General features: G+C 42.6%; 1 protein-coding gene across 1 annotated transcript in view; it reads left to right on the top strand.

The window, feature by feature from the left end:
* PREX1 (phosphatidylinositol-3,4,5-trisphosphate dependent Rac exchange factor 1) overlaps positions 1 to 16733 on the top strand; it is a 191926-nt gene that overhangs the window by 8352 nt on the left and 166841 nt on the right. The window contains exon 2 of the mRNA XM_026054773.1: positions 4995 to 5047. Within this exon, the coding sequence (XP_025910558.1) occupies positions 4995 to 5047 (53 nt within the window). The remainder of the gene's footprint in view (positions 1 to 4994; positions 5048 to 16733) is intronic.

The raw sequence follows: 16733 nt of genomic DNA, 5'->3' as shown, positions 1-16733 counted from the left end.
GCGAGGGCGCCCTGGCGGCGCGGCAGCGCTTGGCGCAACTTGCGGGAAGTGCCCGGGGCCGGGCCCGCGCCGCCGAGGGGATTTTCGGCCGCGGGGGATGCCCGCGGCGGCGGTGCGCGTGTGGAGGCGCGAGCGGGCTCCGCTCCGGGAAGAGCGCGGCCGCCAGCAGCGGCTTTTCCCTCCCGCGCGGCGGGGGAACACGCGGGCGCCTCTCCGCTGCGCGCCGGCGGCGGCGCCCCCAGCGCGTCTCCTCTTCGGAGCGCCGCGTCCCGCTCGTGGCTGCTTAGAAGTTTCTGCGGCGCCCGGTTGGAAGCTCTGCTCCTGCTGCCTGTCGTTTATAAATAAATACCCTCTGTGTTCTGCTTCAGCGATAAACGTAAACATGTGATGGGGCAGGGTGTGTCGGTGCATGTGGAGGCAATTATACCCGCCCTCTGAAATTATCCACGGACTAGCTCAGAAGTTAGACTCCATCTGGATGTTTCCTTTTTCCTATGTGGACTCTAGATGTGGAATTCATCAGCGTACCACCACTCTCCTGCAAATAACTAGAAGAGCCTGCAGTAAAAGTTACTAGATAACAGATATACCATAAAAAAGAAGAAGAATAAACTATTTGATCACATGGAGATCAAGAATCAAAGCAAGGGAAGTCTCTGCAGAGATTTCTAAAAGATTGGACAGGGCAGAAATTCTTTCTGGTGTTTTGCTAGATAAGTACTAAACCTTCGTTTCATCTAAATGGCTTAGACCCTGAACCCTTTTTGACTTGTCTTTCGGGCAAGGTTTTTTGTTTGTTTGTTTTTTAAATTCGGGTTGTCTTCAGTGTTTTTCAGAATCACCCAAGTGGCAAACTGTCTAGCATAAAAGATAAATGAAAAGGACGTGGCTGCTTTGTGAAGTAGTCTCTACTTAAATCCTCCTTTTCTCTCTCGAATAGTTGAACACAGAAAGCCTGTAATTTCTGAAAGCTTCCAATTAAAGTGTCAGTTAGCTTCATTTAAAACTAAGATTCTGTTTCAGTGTAAGGAGATGCTTAAAAAAGCTGCAGGCTGCAAAACTGCCCCACCCTATAGGCAAAACAACAAAAAAAGATCCTTCTCAAAACTCCTCTGTCCTAAGTACTGAATTTGAGATTTTGTCAACTGCAGGCTGGAATGCAGATTCAAACTGCATTTATTTTTAGCTTCAGTTCCTATAGCTAAATGCATTTATGGTATTACTAATGGGATTTTCTTGTATTAGCAAACAAATCTTTTATGTATGGACTCATTAACTTGGCAGTTTTCCTGAGAGCAGTAGTGAGTAATATGCCTTAGGTGATGGCAGGAGAAGACAAGGACAGAGTGCACTTGGCTGCGTTCTCAAGACAGCACTGCATGCTGTTGGAGGCCTGCACAGCTGCTTCCTTACTAGCTACTAGGTATAGAATGGCTATAATATTATCTTGAGTGATTGGCTCTTAGGATGCAGTTTTATCCCCCTATAGAGTCTGAGTTTTGGCAGTTAGGTTTGAATAAAGTATTGAGGGATGGGCAATATGATAGATCTCTCCCATCTCTAGGCCTATTTTTATAAGAGCATTCAAACGTAGGCTTAAATTTAAGCATGTGTTGCATGTTCATGTGTCATCCTAAATAATAAGTTTCTTAAACTGTTGACCTAGTTTTTATGGACAGTATCTCTGTACAACTGGATTCAAATTGTTGAATGGTGTTATCATCAAGGAAAAAGGAGAATAAGGGTCTATGGCAGTATGTGAGGGTAAATAGAGCAGTAGTGGGATGAAATTTTTAAAAGTTAAATTTCAAGTGAGAAATACTTTCTGCATAAACTTGGTGGAAGGCAATAGCTCATTACCTTACAACAAAACTGTACAAAGGATAGAATTCTGCCCAGCCTCACACCCCTGGACACATGACATAACAAGCTTTTCACATTTTTACCTGCTAGGATTATATGATCTATGTAGTTGCTGGAATTACAGGTGGTTATAGAGCAAAAGTTTTGCCTTGTGACACTAATAGAAATAATGCTGTTGCACTAGGATCCTGTATTCTCAAATCTGCTTCAGCCCAACAAAAAAAGTCCACTTTCCTCCAATTGGTTTGTTTTTCCCAGTGCTTTGACATTATTGTGTAGGCACTGTTGCTTCTGCCCCATGGATCTTTTTCTTATTTTCTCATGTTCTGTGTGAGTAGCATTTACCCCACTGCAAATTAAATGTGAACGACTACACTTTCTGGGGAACATACCCAGTTAACACTCAAACATGGTTGTGCGATGTTAGTTTTTTTTATAGTGTGAATTATATAGTGTAAAACTGATCATATTTCTATATGTTGTGCAAGCCATTTTGACTGCAGTGGAGAAAAGACTGTGCCGTTCCTCTGTGCAGGACAGAGGTGCTCTCAGGAGTCATCGCTGCCTATCGACATTGACCGTTTTTGATAGCCGCAGGCCTCGATGAATATTGATTTCCATCCGTATTGCTCGGGCTCGACATCCATAGCTAGCCATGCCCCTCGGTATGCATCGCTCCCTCTCGATCTCGAGAGGCACTGAGGCCCGTCCCTTTCCATACCTACTCCTAGGGATTGATAGCACTAGGTCTCCATAGGTATCGGTAGCTGAAGATATGGATCCCTGCCGAGCGCCATCGATACCTCTCGCTCTCGACAGGCATCTATGGCTTTTGCGCTCGAGCCCAGCTTGCTCTTGGTAGGCATCGAAGGCTATTGACATGGATCCATCTCAAGATGGAGCGGCAGGGATGCCTGTCGAATTCCACACCTATTGATAGGGTTCAATATTGAACCGTAGCGATAGGCCCTGAAACCGCTCCTTCTTGACAGACATGCATAGCTTTTGCTCTGGGGCTGATGTTGCTCTCTGTAATTTCACTGGACATTTGGCTCTAACCTGCAGAAGCAGCTCCCACAACTTGGTCAGGTAATTGCAAGTATATACCACCGAACTGTGTTCTGCTTGGTATATGTATGTGGCTCTTTTATCTTTCCAAAGACAAACCACCAACTTGTAAATTTTAATATCAGAATGACAGGATATTCTGTTAGCTTTAGCAATTGCTATGTGTTCTGTGCAGGCCTGAAAACTGTTCTTATCAGTCAGGTATCATGTTGGATGAGTAATTGTACCATGATTATTTTTAGTTTTGAATATTATGCCATCCTTTATTTTTATATGAAGATTAGAAATCTTCTTCTAATTTATCATGCATATAAATATGATACGTTAGGACATGTGCCATCAGATAATTTAGCCCACATCCTACAGACTCAAAATATTTATGTTCTGCTACCTTTTCTTGCTTGCTTTGTAGTTGTAATTGATCTAGTATCTCAGGATTTTGTACTCCACCCATCTTGAAATATGATAAGCATGAGGGCCCTTTTTCTTTCATACTTCACAATCTTGTTTGCATCCAAGATTAGGTTTCTGATGCTCAGATAGACAAGCAAACAGACCATTTGTCTCAGCTGTGAGGTGTGGTTTCCTGTCCTGCCCTGTTCTCTGCCTGTTTCACGCTCAGTAGATGCAGATAAACTATGATTTTGGAAGGTGGGCCATATGGTTTGGGTAATGTTTCTTTATTATGAGGCAGCGAAAAGAGCAATTGGAGAGAGGAAGGAGTTGGAAAAGGAAATTTACTCTGAAGAAATCTAAATTAGTTTTGCTGTTCTATTGTTTCAGTCAATCACTCACATGTGCTCACCTATAGTCAGTTGTGACTGTTGCCTGCAGTCAAGATTTTCTACAGTGGAGTCTTACACTACGGGACATTTTTTTCTTAAAAGCCTGGTTTCTGATATTTGTAAGTTTAGGAGCATCACAGCTTTTATTTTAAGGGGGCAAGTTTGTAGCCCTTGTGTTTGTAAAGCAAAGTTTGAAAATATAACACTAGCATAGCTAATAAATGCTTGTGAGATTTTAGGGGCTTGTGTTGTGACTCTTGAAAGTTTGGGGTTGGTAGTGTTGCTAAAAGAATTTTTGCTTTCCTTTCAGACTGAATAAGGGTAGGGCAAAATCAGCTGCTATGGGCTGAAATGCAAATAGATGAAAAGGTTCTTCTGCTCTGGATACAAAGGGAGAATGTGAAGAAGACAGTCTGGATATAGGAAGTGGAACAGAAGTGGAAAACAAAAGCAAAGCAAAACAAAGCAAAGGCTTTGAAAATATTTATTTGTCTTTAGGCTCAGAAAGAGGAAATCTTCAGCTGGTGTAAATCAGTGAAGCTTCAGGGATATCAGTGGAGTTAACGGTTTCTTGTAGCAGAGGAGCTTGATCATAATATTGTTATAAATTAAAAGGTTATTGTGGGGGCAAAAGGATATAATGAAGTATCTCTTTTCTCTCTCCCCTGAAGAGACTTATTTCATGCCTTTGGAAGTTTCCATTGACTCCTATGGTAGTCATTTTCCAGAGCATGCTGAATGCCATTAATATTAATTTGTACTTCCACATGTATTGAAGACAGAGGGATCCTTATAGTTTTTACTTGTTTCTGAAATGCCAGCAAGTAATAGCATCTCCCCCTCCCTCCAGAGCAGAGACTGGAATGCAAAAGCGAGTATGGTCTAAGGCAAAACTTCCCAAAGTCTTAGGAGCAGAGAGCTAATGGGATTCTCAGATTTTCTTGCTAACCAGCTTGCATACTTTCTGTCAAACTTTTCACTGAGACATAACACCTAGAGAGTGTGATTTGCTGGACCACTGGCTATTTCCATTTGGACCACCTGTGGTCTGCAGAGCCCAGTTTCAGAAGCAGAGCTTGAGGATACAGAATTCCAGGGGTCTCCTCTGCACTTAGATTTGTCTGATGACCATAATCTCTTATTTGGAAAATTGGGTGACTAGCCCATGCCTTTTGCAGCAAGGCTTTACAATCAAAGGTGTAGAGGAGCGCAGCAGACTTTTTTTTCTTTTTTTTTTCATACGAAGGCAGATCTTTAGTTATTTTTGCTCTCTAACAGAATATGCACAACAACAATCCCTTATCCAGTTTCAGCAGTTTACAGCCGCACAGGTAAGAATGAAACCTCCTTTCTCTTGCTTCCCTTGGCTCATTCAAGCTTAGCGTGCATCTGATCCTTGTTATCCTTTATCTCAGGCCAACTTTGGTCTTTTTGCATCCTTCAGAATAAGGTATTTGACCTGACTCTGGCTCTGCATTTCTCCCTCCCCTCAATTGTAGGGAGATGATCAATCAGCCCTTTTGCCATTTGTCCCTCCCTCTCAGTTCAGGGATGCCAGTTGTTGTCTGAACATGTGTCATGATCTCTGGGGGAGGGCGAGAGCGGCTGCCCTGTGCTTTCCCAGCGCCACACTGGTGCCTCTGCAACAAATCTCTCTTGCAATAGCAGTTCAGCAGCTGGGTGAGTGTAAAAGAGAGACTAAGCTTTGGTGGGAGAGGGTATGTGGATCAAAACGGGAAGCAAGCATCACAGACAGCAAAAATGATTTCAGTGAATTGCTACGTGCATAGCTGAATACAGGGAAACAATTTCTGGCTGATTTTAGTGGAAGGCAGACTGATACCCATTGAGAGAGATTGTTTGTCCCTAAGTACAGGGAGAGAGAAAGTTTCAGATGGTTTTATTACTTTTCCACTCCCCAAATCACATAACATTTGCACCAGGCCTTTAAGGGGTGGGAAGTATGATTCCACAGTTTACCTCATATCATAGAATCATGAAAAATAGTCCTGGAGAGGATCTTGAGAGATCATCACATCACCTTCTGATCTGCAAGAAGGGTTGTTCCTGATGCATAGGTGGTTTATCCTGGTGTTTAGCTGTCCTTATCATTAGAAACGTTTTCTTGATGCCTATCTTAATGTCTCATCTGCCTTTTTGCAGTGGACACAGAGATATCTCTTTCTCTTTGCATCAATCCTTTAAGTAGTTGATGGCTGTTATCACATTTCACTTCAGTCTAGACTAAATTACCAAATTATTTAACTTTTTTTCTCACAAACTATTTAATTTTATTTCTGATAGTTCTTGTGCTATTATCTGGATTGTCTAATCAATCTGTATTTTTCTTGAACTGTAGTGCTCAAAACATAAGTACAAGGCACTGCTGAGTGAGGGAATGGATAACTTCAAATTCTTTGTGCATGATACTCCGGTTTATACAACCCAATTACCATATTGCAGCAGCCTTAGAAAAGGGTTGCCTGAGTCTGTAGCTATATTTGAGGACAACTCATTACTCATACTAGTGATAGCGTCTAGGTGTCTGAATAGAGGATTTAGGGGAGCAGTCTAGTCTTCAGACTTCTGAGATGTATCCTGGAAGGGCAGCACTGAACCTTTCTTCATGGGGAAGAGAGCAATGTGTCTTCAGGCCAGCTTTCCTCTGTTCAGGTGCTAGCACTTCCAGCAGCATCCCACTCTGAGGGGGTATCTCAAGCTTGAAAAAGCAGGATCTCCTGAGTGTAGTGTTTGCCTGCAGGCAGATGAGTTTGTGACAGATGAAGCTTTCGAGAAATAACTTACTTCTGTTGCCTGCCTATTGTTTTCTTCTGGCACTTGCAAGGAAATATAAGGGGCTGTGTGTGAATTTCCCTGTTCTTTTCAGCTGTAGAATCCCTTTTCTGTTGTTTTTGTTTCTAGTCTCAACTGGGTTCTCAGCCTGGAATGTTTTTTTTCCTCATTAAAGGCCTCAGAGTTGTATGAGTTTTAGGTGCACTGTGCAATGACAGTGTATACTGGTTGCTGACAGAGAAAGTGCTGTTGACCCACATATATCTGCTTATCCGCTAGGCCTTTATTATCTGCAGACACTACAGTAAACATCAGTTTTCTCGCACTAAATTAGGATTTAGCTACAAAGGAGAAGGGCAGAAGCTTTGCAGACACTCTCTTTGACCTCTCAGATCTTGTTGGACCAGGCCTTTCCTGTGGTAAAGACTTTAAAATCTTCTGCACTTCATCTCCTTGTTTGAGATACACTTGAAGTTAGCAAATTGAAAGATATTCTGTGGGCTCAGCTAGTTTGTAAATATTTTTCATTTGTGAATAGCAGTTTTCAGAATTACAGAAATCTGGCCTGTGAATCAAATCTTTGATGTTGTCCTGAATGGATATCTCTCCCAGTTTCTCTGACTACATAGCAAGGTTCCTTTGCAGCCACCTTTCAGCCAGGACCTTTTGTTTTGTGCTTTGGATGACATGAAAGAATGTGTAGTTCATTAGTGCTGCTGCTTATTCCCATCCTCTTTGTATTGTGATGGGACACAATCCATATTTACATAACAGTATTTCCGTTAAAGGCCCTGAATTGACAGATGATCCTTTGATTAGTGCAATCAGTAAGGTGGTGCTGTTTCAGAGTGCGTGAAGGCTGTTTGGATTAGGGAGCTAAAAAGTAGGGATTGGAGTTGTTATGTAGGATGAGTGCTGTTTCTTCCTCGGATGTTGAGGTGGCTTCCACCCATCTCCCCCTTTTGTCTCTTTTCATTTCTCTCTCAATATTTTACATTCTGTTTTCAACTTGTGCTGAAGCAACCAGTCTCATCTTTTTAAAAGGATAGAATGGAAGCATCGCTATCTTAACATGTTTCTTATCTACTTGGAAGAGTTCCCATTTAGTAGTGGGAATGACTGCAGCATTCTCAGCCTTTAACAGCTAGGGGCAAGAAAAAGATTTGAAATCTGCAACAATGTCATTTCTCAATCAGCTACAGAGGCTTCATTGTGGAGCAATGCAATTCAGGCAAAGCCATCTCCCATGCACAGAATGAATGCTACATTTAACTTCTCCTTTTCCCTGCTGGATCACAAATTGGGGCTTGGACTTGGGGTTGCACCAGCAGTGTGGCTAAGACCTGAGCAAAATCTTGGACTTAAATGTTGTTGCAGATGAAAACTTTTGTTTGATTGCCTAGCCTTGCAAAGCCCAATTAAAGCTTTAGCCCTGCCTCCTGCATGTGTGATTAAGTCAAGTTGCAATGGACTTTCAGAACTGGCCAGTCTGCAACTGTACTGGGAGAGAACCTTATGGCGCTTGCCTTGACCAAAATGCCTGACTGCTAACTATACCCTCCTTCAACCCTCTGTAGAAGCCACTCATTTGATGAGGCCTCAGCTCCCTTTGAACTGCAGATCTCAAGATGAGAGTTAGGGAAAACAGCCCTGTGAGGAGAAAACAGTTCTTTCCCACTTCCTAATGAGCCCTCCTCCTTAAAGTTATAACCCACTACTTACACAGCTGATAGCTGTATGTCAAACCATAAGATAGTGATTGCCCAAAGCCGAATGGGAGCTCTGATAGGTCCCTGAAAACCTGATGACAGAAAGACAGGTATTGACCATTCTGGGCTTCATGATGCATATGTCTAAAAGCCCACCTGCTTTCTTGCCCAAAGCAGCTAGCACAGGGTCTTGTCATGAACTGCTGGGCAATGTGACTTCCTACAGTTCAAGGAACAGCTGCAGTTTAATGTCATGTATCATTCTGAGCTGCAGAGAAGGCAATAGATTTCCTTGATTATGTAAAGTTTAGGCCGGTTACTCAGCTGATGGGACTGTGGAACTGAGTTAAAGGAATCTTTATGTTCATGAAAGGACTATTGGGTGAATCTCATCGCTATCATGCAGAAATTATTTTTATAGAAGCATATCAGCCATGCAAACAACACCTTTTTGCAACTCCTCTGACATCATGTGATTCATGGAGCAAATTTTTTGATCAGTCTCGACCTGACCTTTGTTTTTATACTTCTGGTTTTGCTTGTGGTCTGTTCTTGTTAGGTGCCAACAGGTTAATTTGTTGGTTCCCAAACCACTGAGCTTATGTTAAATGAGGACACATCTCTTTTGAGAAGCGCTGCCTTTTATTCATTAAAAACCTCAGAAGCTAGTCATCGTTCAGTTGGCCCAGAAATACACTTTCAGTGAAGAAAAGAGCAAGCATGCAGAGTGCTGATCATATTTTCCCTGTGGATTTATCAGTTATTTAGTTGTCAGTGTCTAACAGTTACAGCCAAAATTTTCAGGACTCCTTAGAGCATATGTTAGGAAGTGCTTGGCTCTCTGTTCTGGGTGTGCAATTGGATGTGACTGGGCTACGAGCTTGACTTGCACAAATCGGCTTGCTGAGTTTGTTGTGAACCAGTGACACTACCAGTAATGCCAAACCCACCTTCTTTCTGCTAATACATCTTGCCCTGGTGCAACTATTGGTTGCTGAAAGGTTACCCTGCCGATACAACTCAGTTGTCTTCTGAGAGGACCACTTTTAAAGAGAGGCTAATACAGTCCTTTATGCTGGTGACCCTCACTGCTGAGCTTGCCACCAAGGAGTGATGCTTGTCCTTGTCATGTGGACTGCAATTCATTAAGAAACAGCTTTGAACTTGTGAGACTCATTTAACATTGGAAATGCTGGATGGCTGTCAGATATTGGCTACTTTTGTATGTGATAGAAAGGGCCTAGGCTTAAAAAGGCCTAAAGACATCATCTACATCTGCTTATGCATTTGTTTACCTACAGTAAATCACTTCAGTATTAACACTTTTGTTTTGAAAGTTTTGCCTAATGCTGCTCAGGGCATCTTACTACAGTTGGGGTAACTTGAATGACCCATCATAGCATACATGAGGGAAATATGTTAGGAAAGACAGAGGAAAACATGAATGACTGCATTTCAGGGATTTTGGAGGCTGAGGAAGCTGACAGTGAGAGGAGGTGTGTGATGTTGAGAGTGGCCTCTGTAATTGGTAGAGGGCCCTGGTTTGAGGACAGATTGCTGATAAGAATTCTGCACTTTAGTGAGTTCTTATCACAGCTAGGTGGGTGGGTTTTAGCTACACAGCAAAGTCTCTGGTCCCATGGGACTCTGTCTAATCTGACAACTGCTTTGAATTCATCACCTTGCAGGGAGCCATTTGCTCTTAACCTCATCACTGGGTGGCTAAAGAAGCCCCTTTCACTTTGTTTGAAGGGGCAATAACAGGAGGTTGTAAAACTTTTGACCCAGTAAAATGTTTTAGATTCTGAAATCTGATTCTTAAACCAAATCCATGTTGTTGTGGGAACAGTAGACAAGCCTGATGTAGATATATGTCAGTGGGCTGTGGATTATTTCATATGTAGGTCAAAGAGGAGAAGGCATGGAGGCTAAGGTTTATCTGATTGTGTTGGATCTGATCAGCAGTTAATGGACTGTACTGTTAAGCAAGAGACATAGGCTACAGATGTAGTAAACAAAACAGTGCGGGGGTTCAGCTCCCTGCCCAGAGGCCAACTGGCATGATCTGGCCCTGTCTTGTAGCATTGAACTCAATGTCTCAAAGCAGGATGGCCACATTCAAACTGCTGGTTGGGAATGGTCCTTGACCCACCCTAACTCTGGCACTGTGCCTGGGAATTGTTTGGGAGAGTGCTAGTAGGCCTGGACCAAAAGTGTGCCAGGAACTTTTTTTTAACCGTTTAACAGTACAGATGACTGTAGTCTAACGCTCAGGCCCATGCCCTGGCACTGTTAGTTTACTAGCATAGCTGTAGCCTGAGGACCCACTCCTAGCTGTGGTGCCCCTTGGTGAGATAGGACTATGGTAGAACAGTCATGTCCCTGGCAGAGCTCACATCCAGGCCCAGGGCTAGGCTGCCTGTGTTGGTGGGCTGGTGGGGCTGAGTTTATTTTCAATGCTTTGTGGTTATGTGAAAGTTTTAGGTGCTAGGCCAGAAGTGTTGGAAGTAAGCTTTGCCAGCCTTCCTTAGCCAATTTGTGTCACCACTGACTCTGTCATTGCTGTTGCTTGAGGTCTTCTCTCTTCTTGATCTGTGAAGGAGGAGACAAAGAGGAAATGTAGATAGCATGGGTGAGGACAAGTTTAGAACAGTGTGAAAGGGAACTGGACTAATTCTGAGCATCATTACTTGAGAATGTGAGCTGAGATACAGTAGATTTAAAGCGCTTCGGTCCTTCACATGAAGTGCTGCTTGCTCACTTCTGTTTTATTTACTTTCCTTTTTATTGTGGAAAATCCAAGACTTCAAATGATAGTCACTGGGCACTTGCATATTATTTTTTACCCCCTCTTTATGCTGGTGGTTCTGTCTCTGTCCTGTTACCGACACTGTGTTCAGAAATCGGCTCAGATGGGAAGCCGCTGTTTGTGAGAAGAGGGTGTTGACAAGACACAGAAAAAGAGAACAGCAGGGGAAGATTTCCAAAGAGAGTTGCAGAAGTGTTTGCTATGAGCATTCAGAGGCATTTCATTTTCAGAGGCATGATCCCTCAACAGGAAACGGAGATTGAGATTGGGATTGGAGAGACACTTTTCCCAGAATCTGGCTCCTTCATCAGCTCCTCAAACATTGCACATGCAAATATCCCTGTTGTGAATAGATGGCTCCTCCTTTGCACTAATGGAAGTGTTTTGTTCACGTATGGGGAGAACAAGTTCTGAAAACTTGTCAGTAAACAAATAATGGCATTCAGGCTATTTGGCAAGAAGGTGAATTTTTGGGAGGAGGTATAACTATGTTTCCCAAAGGTAGGTAAAGGTGAAAGGTGAGGTTTACCAAGTAAGGTGTTTATACTAAAGACCAAAGTACCACTGGAGTTTTTAACTTGGTCATTAAGTGATACAGGACACACTAACTCCAGTGCATTTAGTATTGCAGTATCTGTTTTCCTGGGCTCTTTGCTGAGCCAGACCTCCAGCTTTTCCACCACTGAATTTCTAGTTTTCTGCTGCATCCAGGCCACTGGCCTTCACATTGCACCCAAATTCTGGGTTTACCATTGCCTTGCAGTGGATTGCAAAGCCTCTGCACAAGGACAGATAATCTTACCACACAATTTTTCTCACTTCTGTGCATTCTTCCTTCTCTGTTCAGCACTCTTAAGTAGTATTTACCAGAGTTACTGTGCTTATGAGTTAGGGAGCAAGAGGAAAAGGTATTTAGAAACAAAAATGAACCAATACAGAGAAGAGGCAGTCATGGCTTTTGAATTAAATGTAACTGGAAAAAAGGGTTGATTCTGGATGAATGGAAAAAGTCAAAATGAGATGGAGGAGAGAGACATACCTCTGGAAATTAGAACAGATCAATGCAGATGTGTCAAATCATTTGATAAAATGTTTTACTATTCACCAAACATGATCTGACTTTGAAAAAAACAGCTGTGGGCAATTCCTATTATTATAAAAAAAGTTATGCATAGTTTTTATTACTTTGGGAGGGGGTTGTTGCTTTTGTTGTTGGTTGGGTTTGTTTTTTGTTTGTTTGCCAAATGGGGCAAAGCTTTCTTACTCTTTACTCGGTGAGCAAAACATTCCCTGAAGAAATGCATATTTTCCTCTATTTTTCAAGTATTAAGTCTCTCTTTCTCTAAATATTTAATGTGCTCAGCTGCATCTTCATTCTGACCTGGTGAACAGATCAAGCTGATGAAACTTTGTCTTATGGATGGATTTGCTGGTGAAGGGTCTTAGAAATTTTCTGCAGTTACACTGAGTAGCAGAAAAAAAGGAAAAGAAGAAGAATATTTAGGATGATATCCTACCAGACATAATGCAAAACAGAGCACTTTTTGAGAATTCTTCTATCTCCATGGACTTGATCCTGCAAGGTGCTGAACTCAGGAGGAGCTGGGGAAGCTCAACCTATTTTAGCAGGTGCCTATCACCTTGCAGAATCAGCATTTTATGTATATAGAATATAAACATCATGAACAGCAAGGCACATCTGGGGATTTCACTCTGACCTCTGTTTCCTTCCCCATTTAAAAACAGCTTAACATGCGTCTTACTGTAAGATAAGGCTAAAAGAACCACCGGCCTTTTGGCTGTTTTTGTCTGTTATACTGTATATGCCCTGTGTGTGTGTATATGTGTCATAGGAGATCCTTTTGCACAATGGAGGCCAATGCATCTTTCTTAAGCAGTTGCACAAGAAAAGCTGCGATATTTGAAAGTATGAATCAAGATTTTACAGCACATAACCAGAGGAACTGAAATTTGCAATCAGCCAGCAAGAATTAAATTGCAGCGGCAGCAGTTGCTGTGTCCAGGTGGTGTGTGTTTGGAAGCTGTATGACATCAGTTCTCTTTTAATGTGGTTCTGGGTGAGCTGCTGGGGCAGCATGGTATCACAAAACAGCTTAACTGAGGGGAAAGAAAAGTCTCAGGCTATTTCACTTAGAGAAGAAGAAGATTTTGCTTTGAAGTGCATTAGGAATAAAGATACCAGTCTGTGTTTATGCAGCAGTTTTTCATTTGTATTCTCTCAAAGTAGAAAAACAGCATTTAGCAGATGGCGAAAGTGAGGCACAGAAAGGCAAAATGACTCATCCAACAGTTGTGGCGGAAGTAACTAATAGAGTTAGGAACTGAGGCTAAATATCCTGTCTCCATTTCCTTACCTCTTTTAGGAGAAAAACTGGAATAAGAGATGCCACACAAGCAACACAACTTTTTCATGGAAAAAGTACAACAAGAATTTTAATTCTTTAATTCACTCTTCTGGCAACCAGCTGACACATCTTGGCAGTTAGTGCACAATGAACTGGTGGTCTTAGCTCAGTTCCAAGGGGACTCTTAGGCGTAACCAGAAGCAGTATTGACAATCTCTGTACACAGACCTAGAATCAAAAGGGGTGGGAGGCATTAACAGTTTTCCAGTTCTGGGAGTGCCTCTGCGAGATGAAAGGGTCTGCTAGGAGAGCTTTCCTGCTGTCACCCTCTGATGTGCACACAGGGTGTAGAACACAGGCCTTGGCTCTTCAAGAATTGCCAGTCAGCACCTTCCCATTACTTTCAGTGAGTAATAAAAATGTAAATAAAGAAGCTAAGTTATGTCTCAGAATTACTCAGTGGCAGTTGTCTGAACAGTTGTGCTTATGCTAGAATCTCAACAAGTGCAAGTGTAAACACTCAGACATCTGGTTGTTTCACGCTTGCCTACTCTGCTTGTGTGTCTGTTAGCTGATGAAACTAACTCTTCTCAACACCATGGAGAAGTACTTTATTAAGCAGTAAGTGCAACCCTGAGTTCCACAATCAAGCCTATACTGAGCACAAAGGGAGTAAAAAACAGAAATGAAGTGAAAATGTCAGTGGTTTGAACATACTGCTGGTGCTGCCCCTGTCTTCAGTTGGAAAGGCCAGCCTGTTCCAGCAGAGTAAAAGCTGGCTGAGGCCAAACTGAATCCAAAGGAAGATTTGGAAAAAAGTTTAGTTATAAATGTCGGCATGCAGAATGTTTCACTTGTGTGGCTTCCTTCACTTCTTGATTTTGGTGGGGGAGGGAGGTGGAGATTCAGAGATGCCACAGAAAGGAAGTTTCTTCTCATGAAATTTTCAGCTTTGAGATTCAGACTTACATTTTGACAAGGAATTGGAGAAGTAGTTGAATCTTTAAATCCACTGCACAAACCCATCCCTCAGGGCAAGGGGTTGTATTTCTAGTATGTTTTGAACCTCTCTGTCCAGTTCTGATCTTGCAAGGCTTCAGCTACCTCCTTTCCATTCATTTTAAAGATACATCTTCAGCCAAGACTCTTGCTGGGTGTTGTGCTAATCCTCTTTATGTTCACATAAAAAGACTTTGGTTTATGAGCTCTGACTCTGTTGGAGGCCACCACTCCGTGGTGAGGATGGGTGATACAGTTTCAAACTAATGCACTACCAAAACTAAAACAGTACTATAACATATCTCTGAGTATCATGACAATATTAAACCTTTTGAATAAGAAACCAGGGGAAGGGTGGTTTGAGGACAGGGGGAGATCTCCCCATGGGAACATTACTTTCCTCTTCTCTCAGCCCAGCTGATCTGGTCTCTCTAGAAAGCCAAAACTCATCCCTGAGGGACCTCATATGATGAGGACTGCAGCCCAAGATGGTGTTAAAGTGTTTTTTCACCCACTTTCCTCAATTCAGCATCCTGCCACCTTAACAACATCCTGTCCCATCTTCTCTGTTTTCTGCATCACGCACTCTTCATTGGCCTCACATATGTTTCAATTCTGTTGCCCTCCAGCAGGTTATGAGGAGGGGAAGAGGTAACTCTTTCCAAGGGGAAGAAAAGGAGAGAACATTTTGTTTTCTGCCTCCCTGTCCCTACTGCTGGAGCAGGGAAGTGATGCCATTTGCATGGCTCAATGGAGATGGACACACACACATACACACAGGCCCACTGGCGCTCATTGGCGCAGGCCAGAATACCAAATTAATGTTGTGGATACCCTGGCATTATGATTTTGGTGGCCATTGCAACCATTTGGATTTGTCAGGCTACTGTGATATCCAATTTTCCTGGACTCTCTATGTCACATCATTACCTTTGGGTAGAGTAACATCATTACCTTTGAGTAGAGTAGACCAAACAGAAGGTGTTCCCATGCATTCTGCCTTGGTTCACAGCTCAGGGCTTTGACTTGTGTTTGTGGGCATGTTTAAATGGGGTGACCATAACAGTTACTGCCCTGYCTGTTCATCCTGCTCCACTCCTAGAAGTTGAAATCCCGTGGTATGAATGTATGCCTGGAGTTTGTATCCTTAGCTGCTACACTTTACAGCTCAATGTATAAATGCAAATTAAAATCTGCAGTGGTTTGTTTAAATGCTTAAATGTTGAGCTGAAAAGGGCAGAGCTTAAGGAACAGATACACATACTGTGCAACCTTGTCTGAGAAGGAGGTGTAACCTTCAGGAGAGGGAGGAAGAGAAACACAGTAATTGGCTTCAGCATCTCATTTAAATCAGTTTGCAAATGTGAGTCAGAGTCTTTAGCCCAAATGCATGTTAATTGGCAGTTTACAGTTATCTGTAGGATGGTGATTGGAGTGGCTGAGGATTAGGCATTTGTCTGTTCTGCCACATATACTCTAGACAGTAAACACTAGGAAAGGGGCAGGGAAGACACATGGGGCCTTTGAAACACGGTATTTGCCAGAGCTCCTCTGTTGTGAACGGCCTTGCTATATGGCTTCTTGCCTCTAGGCTGAGCTCAGATGGCTCTTCCAAGCAGTGCTGGTCACCTGAGTCATCTGCAGTGAACCTGCGCCATAAGAACAGAGCTTGCTTTTTGGAATTGAGAAATTTAAAATAGAGATGATATTGAGTGAAAACTTTAAAGGAGAAAGAGAAATAGAAGCCTCTGCTCTCTTAGTCTGCTTCTGTTTTCTTGCATTATGATATTTTTTATATTTGCTGTGTAAACAAGTTCTAGCTGAGCTGGTGGAATTGGTCAGAAGGGTTGATACCTTAAGAAGAAATGGAAACAAATTCCCTAGGGTTTTGGGTTTTTTTTTGGGGGGGGGGAGTAATTTGGGCTTGGGTGTACTCTGACTAATGATACACCAGCTGCAGCACTAGTGACAGAAATCTTACAATCTTTTCATTGCAAAGCTTCTTGATTAGCAATTTATTACCTGTCCATTTGAATCTGAATTCAAGTAGAATCTGGCTCAGTCAGTCATCTCTGTCTTCACCCATCTTTTTATAAACCTTTTCAATGCTTTTAAACCATCTTAAAGAAAAGCGTCTCTCCTTCCCAGCATTCTGAACCCAGGCAGTGACTGGAACCTGTTACAAGTCTCCCTGCGTGTTACATGTTTTGATAACACAGTATTCAGCTCTCAGACTTCCCCATCCTTATACGGCAGCTCTGATGCTGCCTTTAGAAACTTTTGGTTGGGCTGCGTGATGCCATCCGCCAGGACCACCCTCAGCATAGGGAATCCCAGCATC

Source organism: Apteryx rowi, unplaced genomic scaffold (genome assembly GCF_003343035.1).
Source record: "Apteryx rowi isolate R43461 unplaced genomic scaffold, aptRow1 scaffold_0, whole genome shotgun sequence".
NCBI lineage: Eukaryota > Metazoa > Chordata > Aves > Apterygiformes > Apterygidae > Apteryx > Apteryx rowi.
The sequence above is the reverse complement of the archived record's forward strand: the minus strand, read 5'-3'. Positions and strand labels throughout refer to the sequence as shown.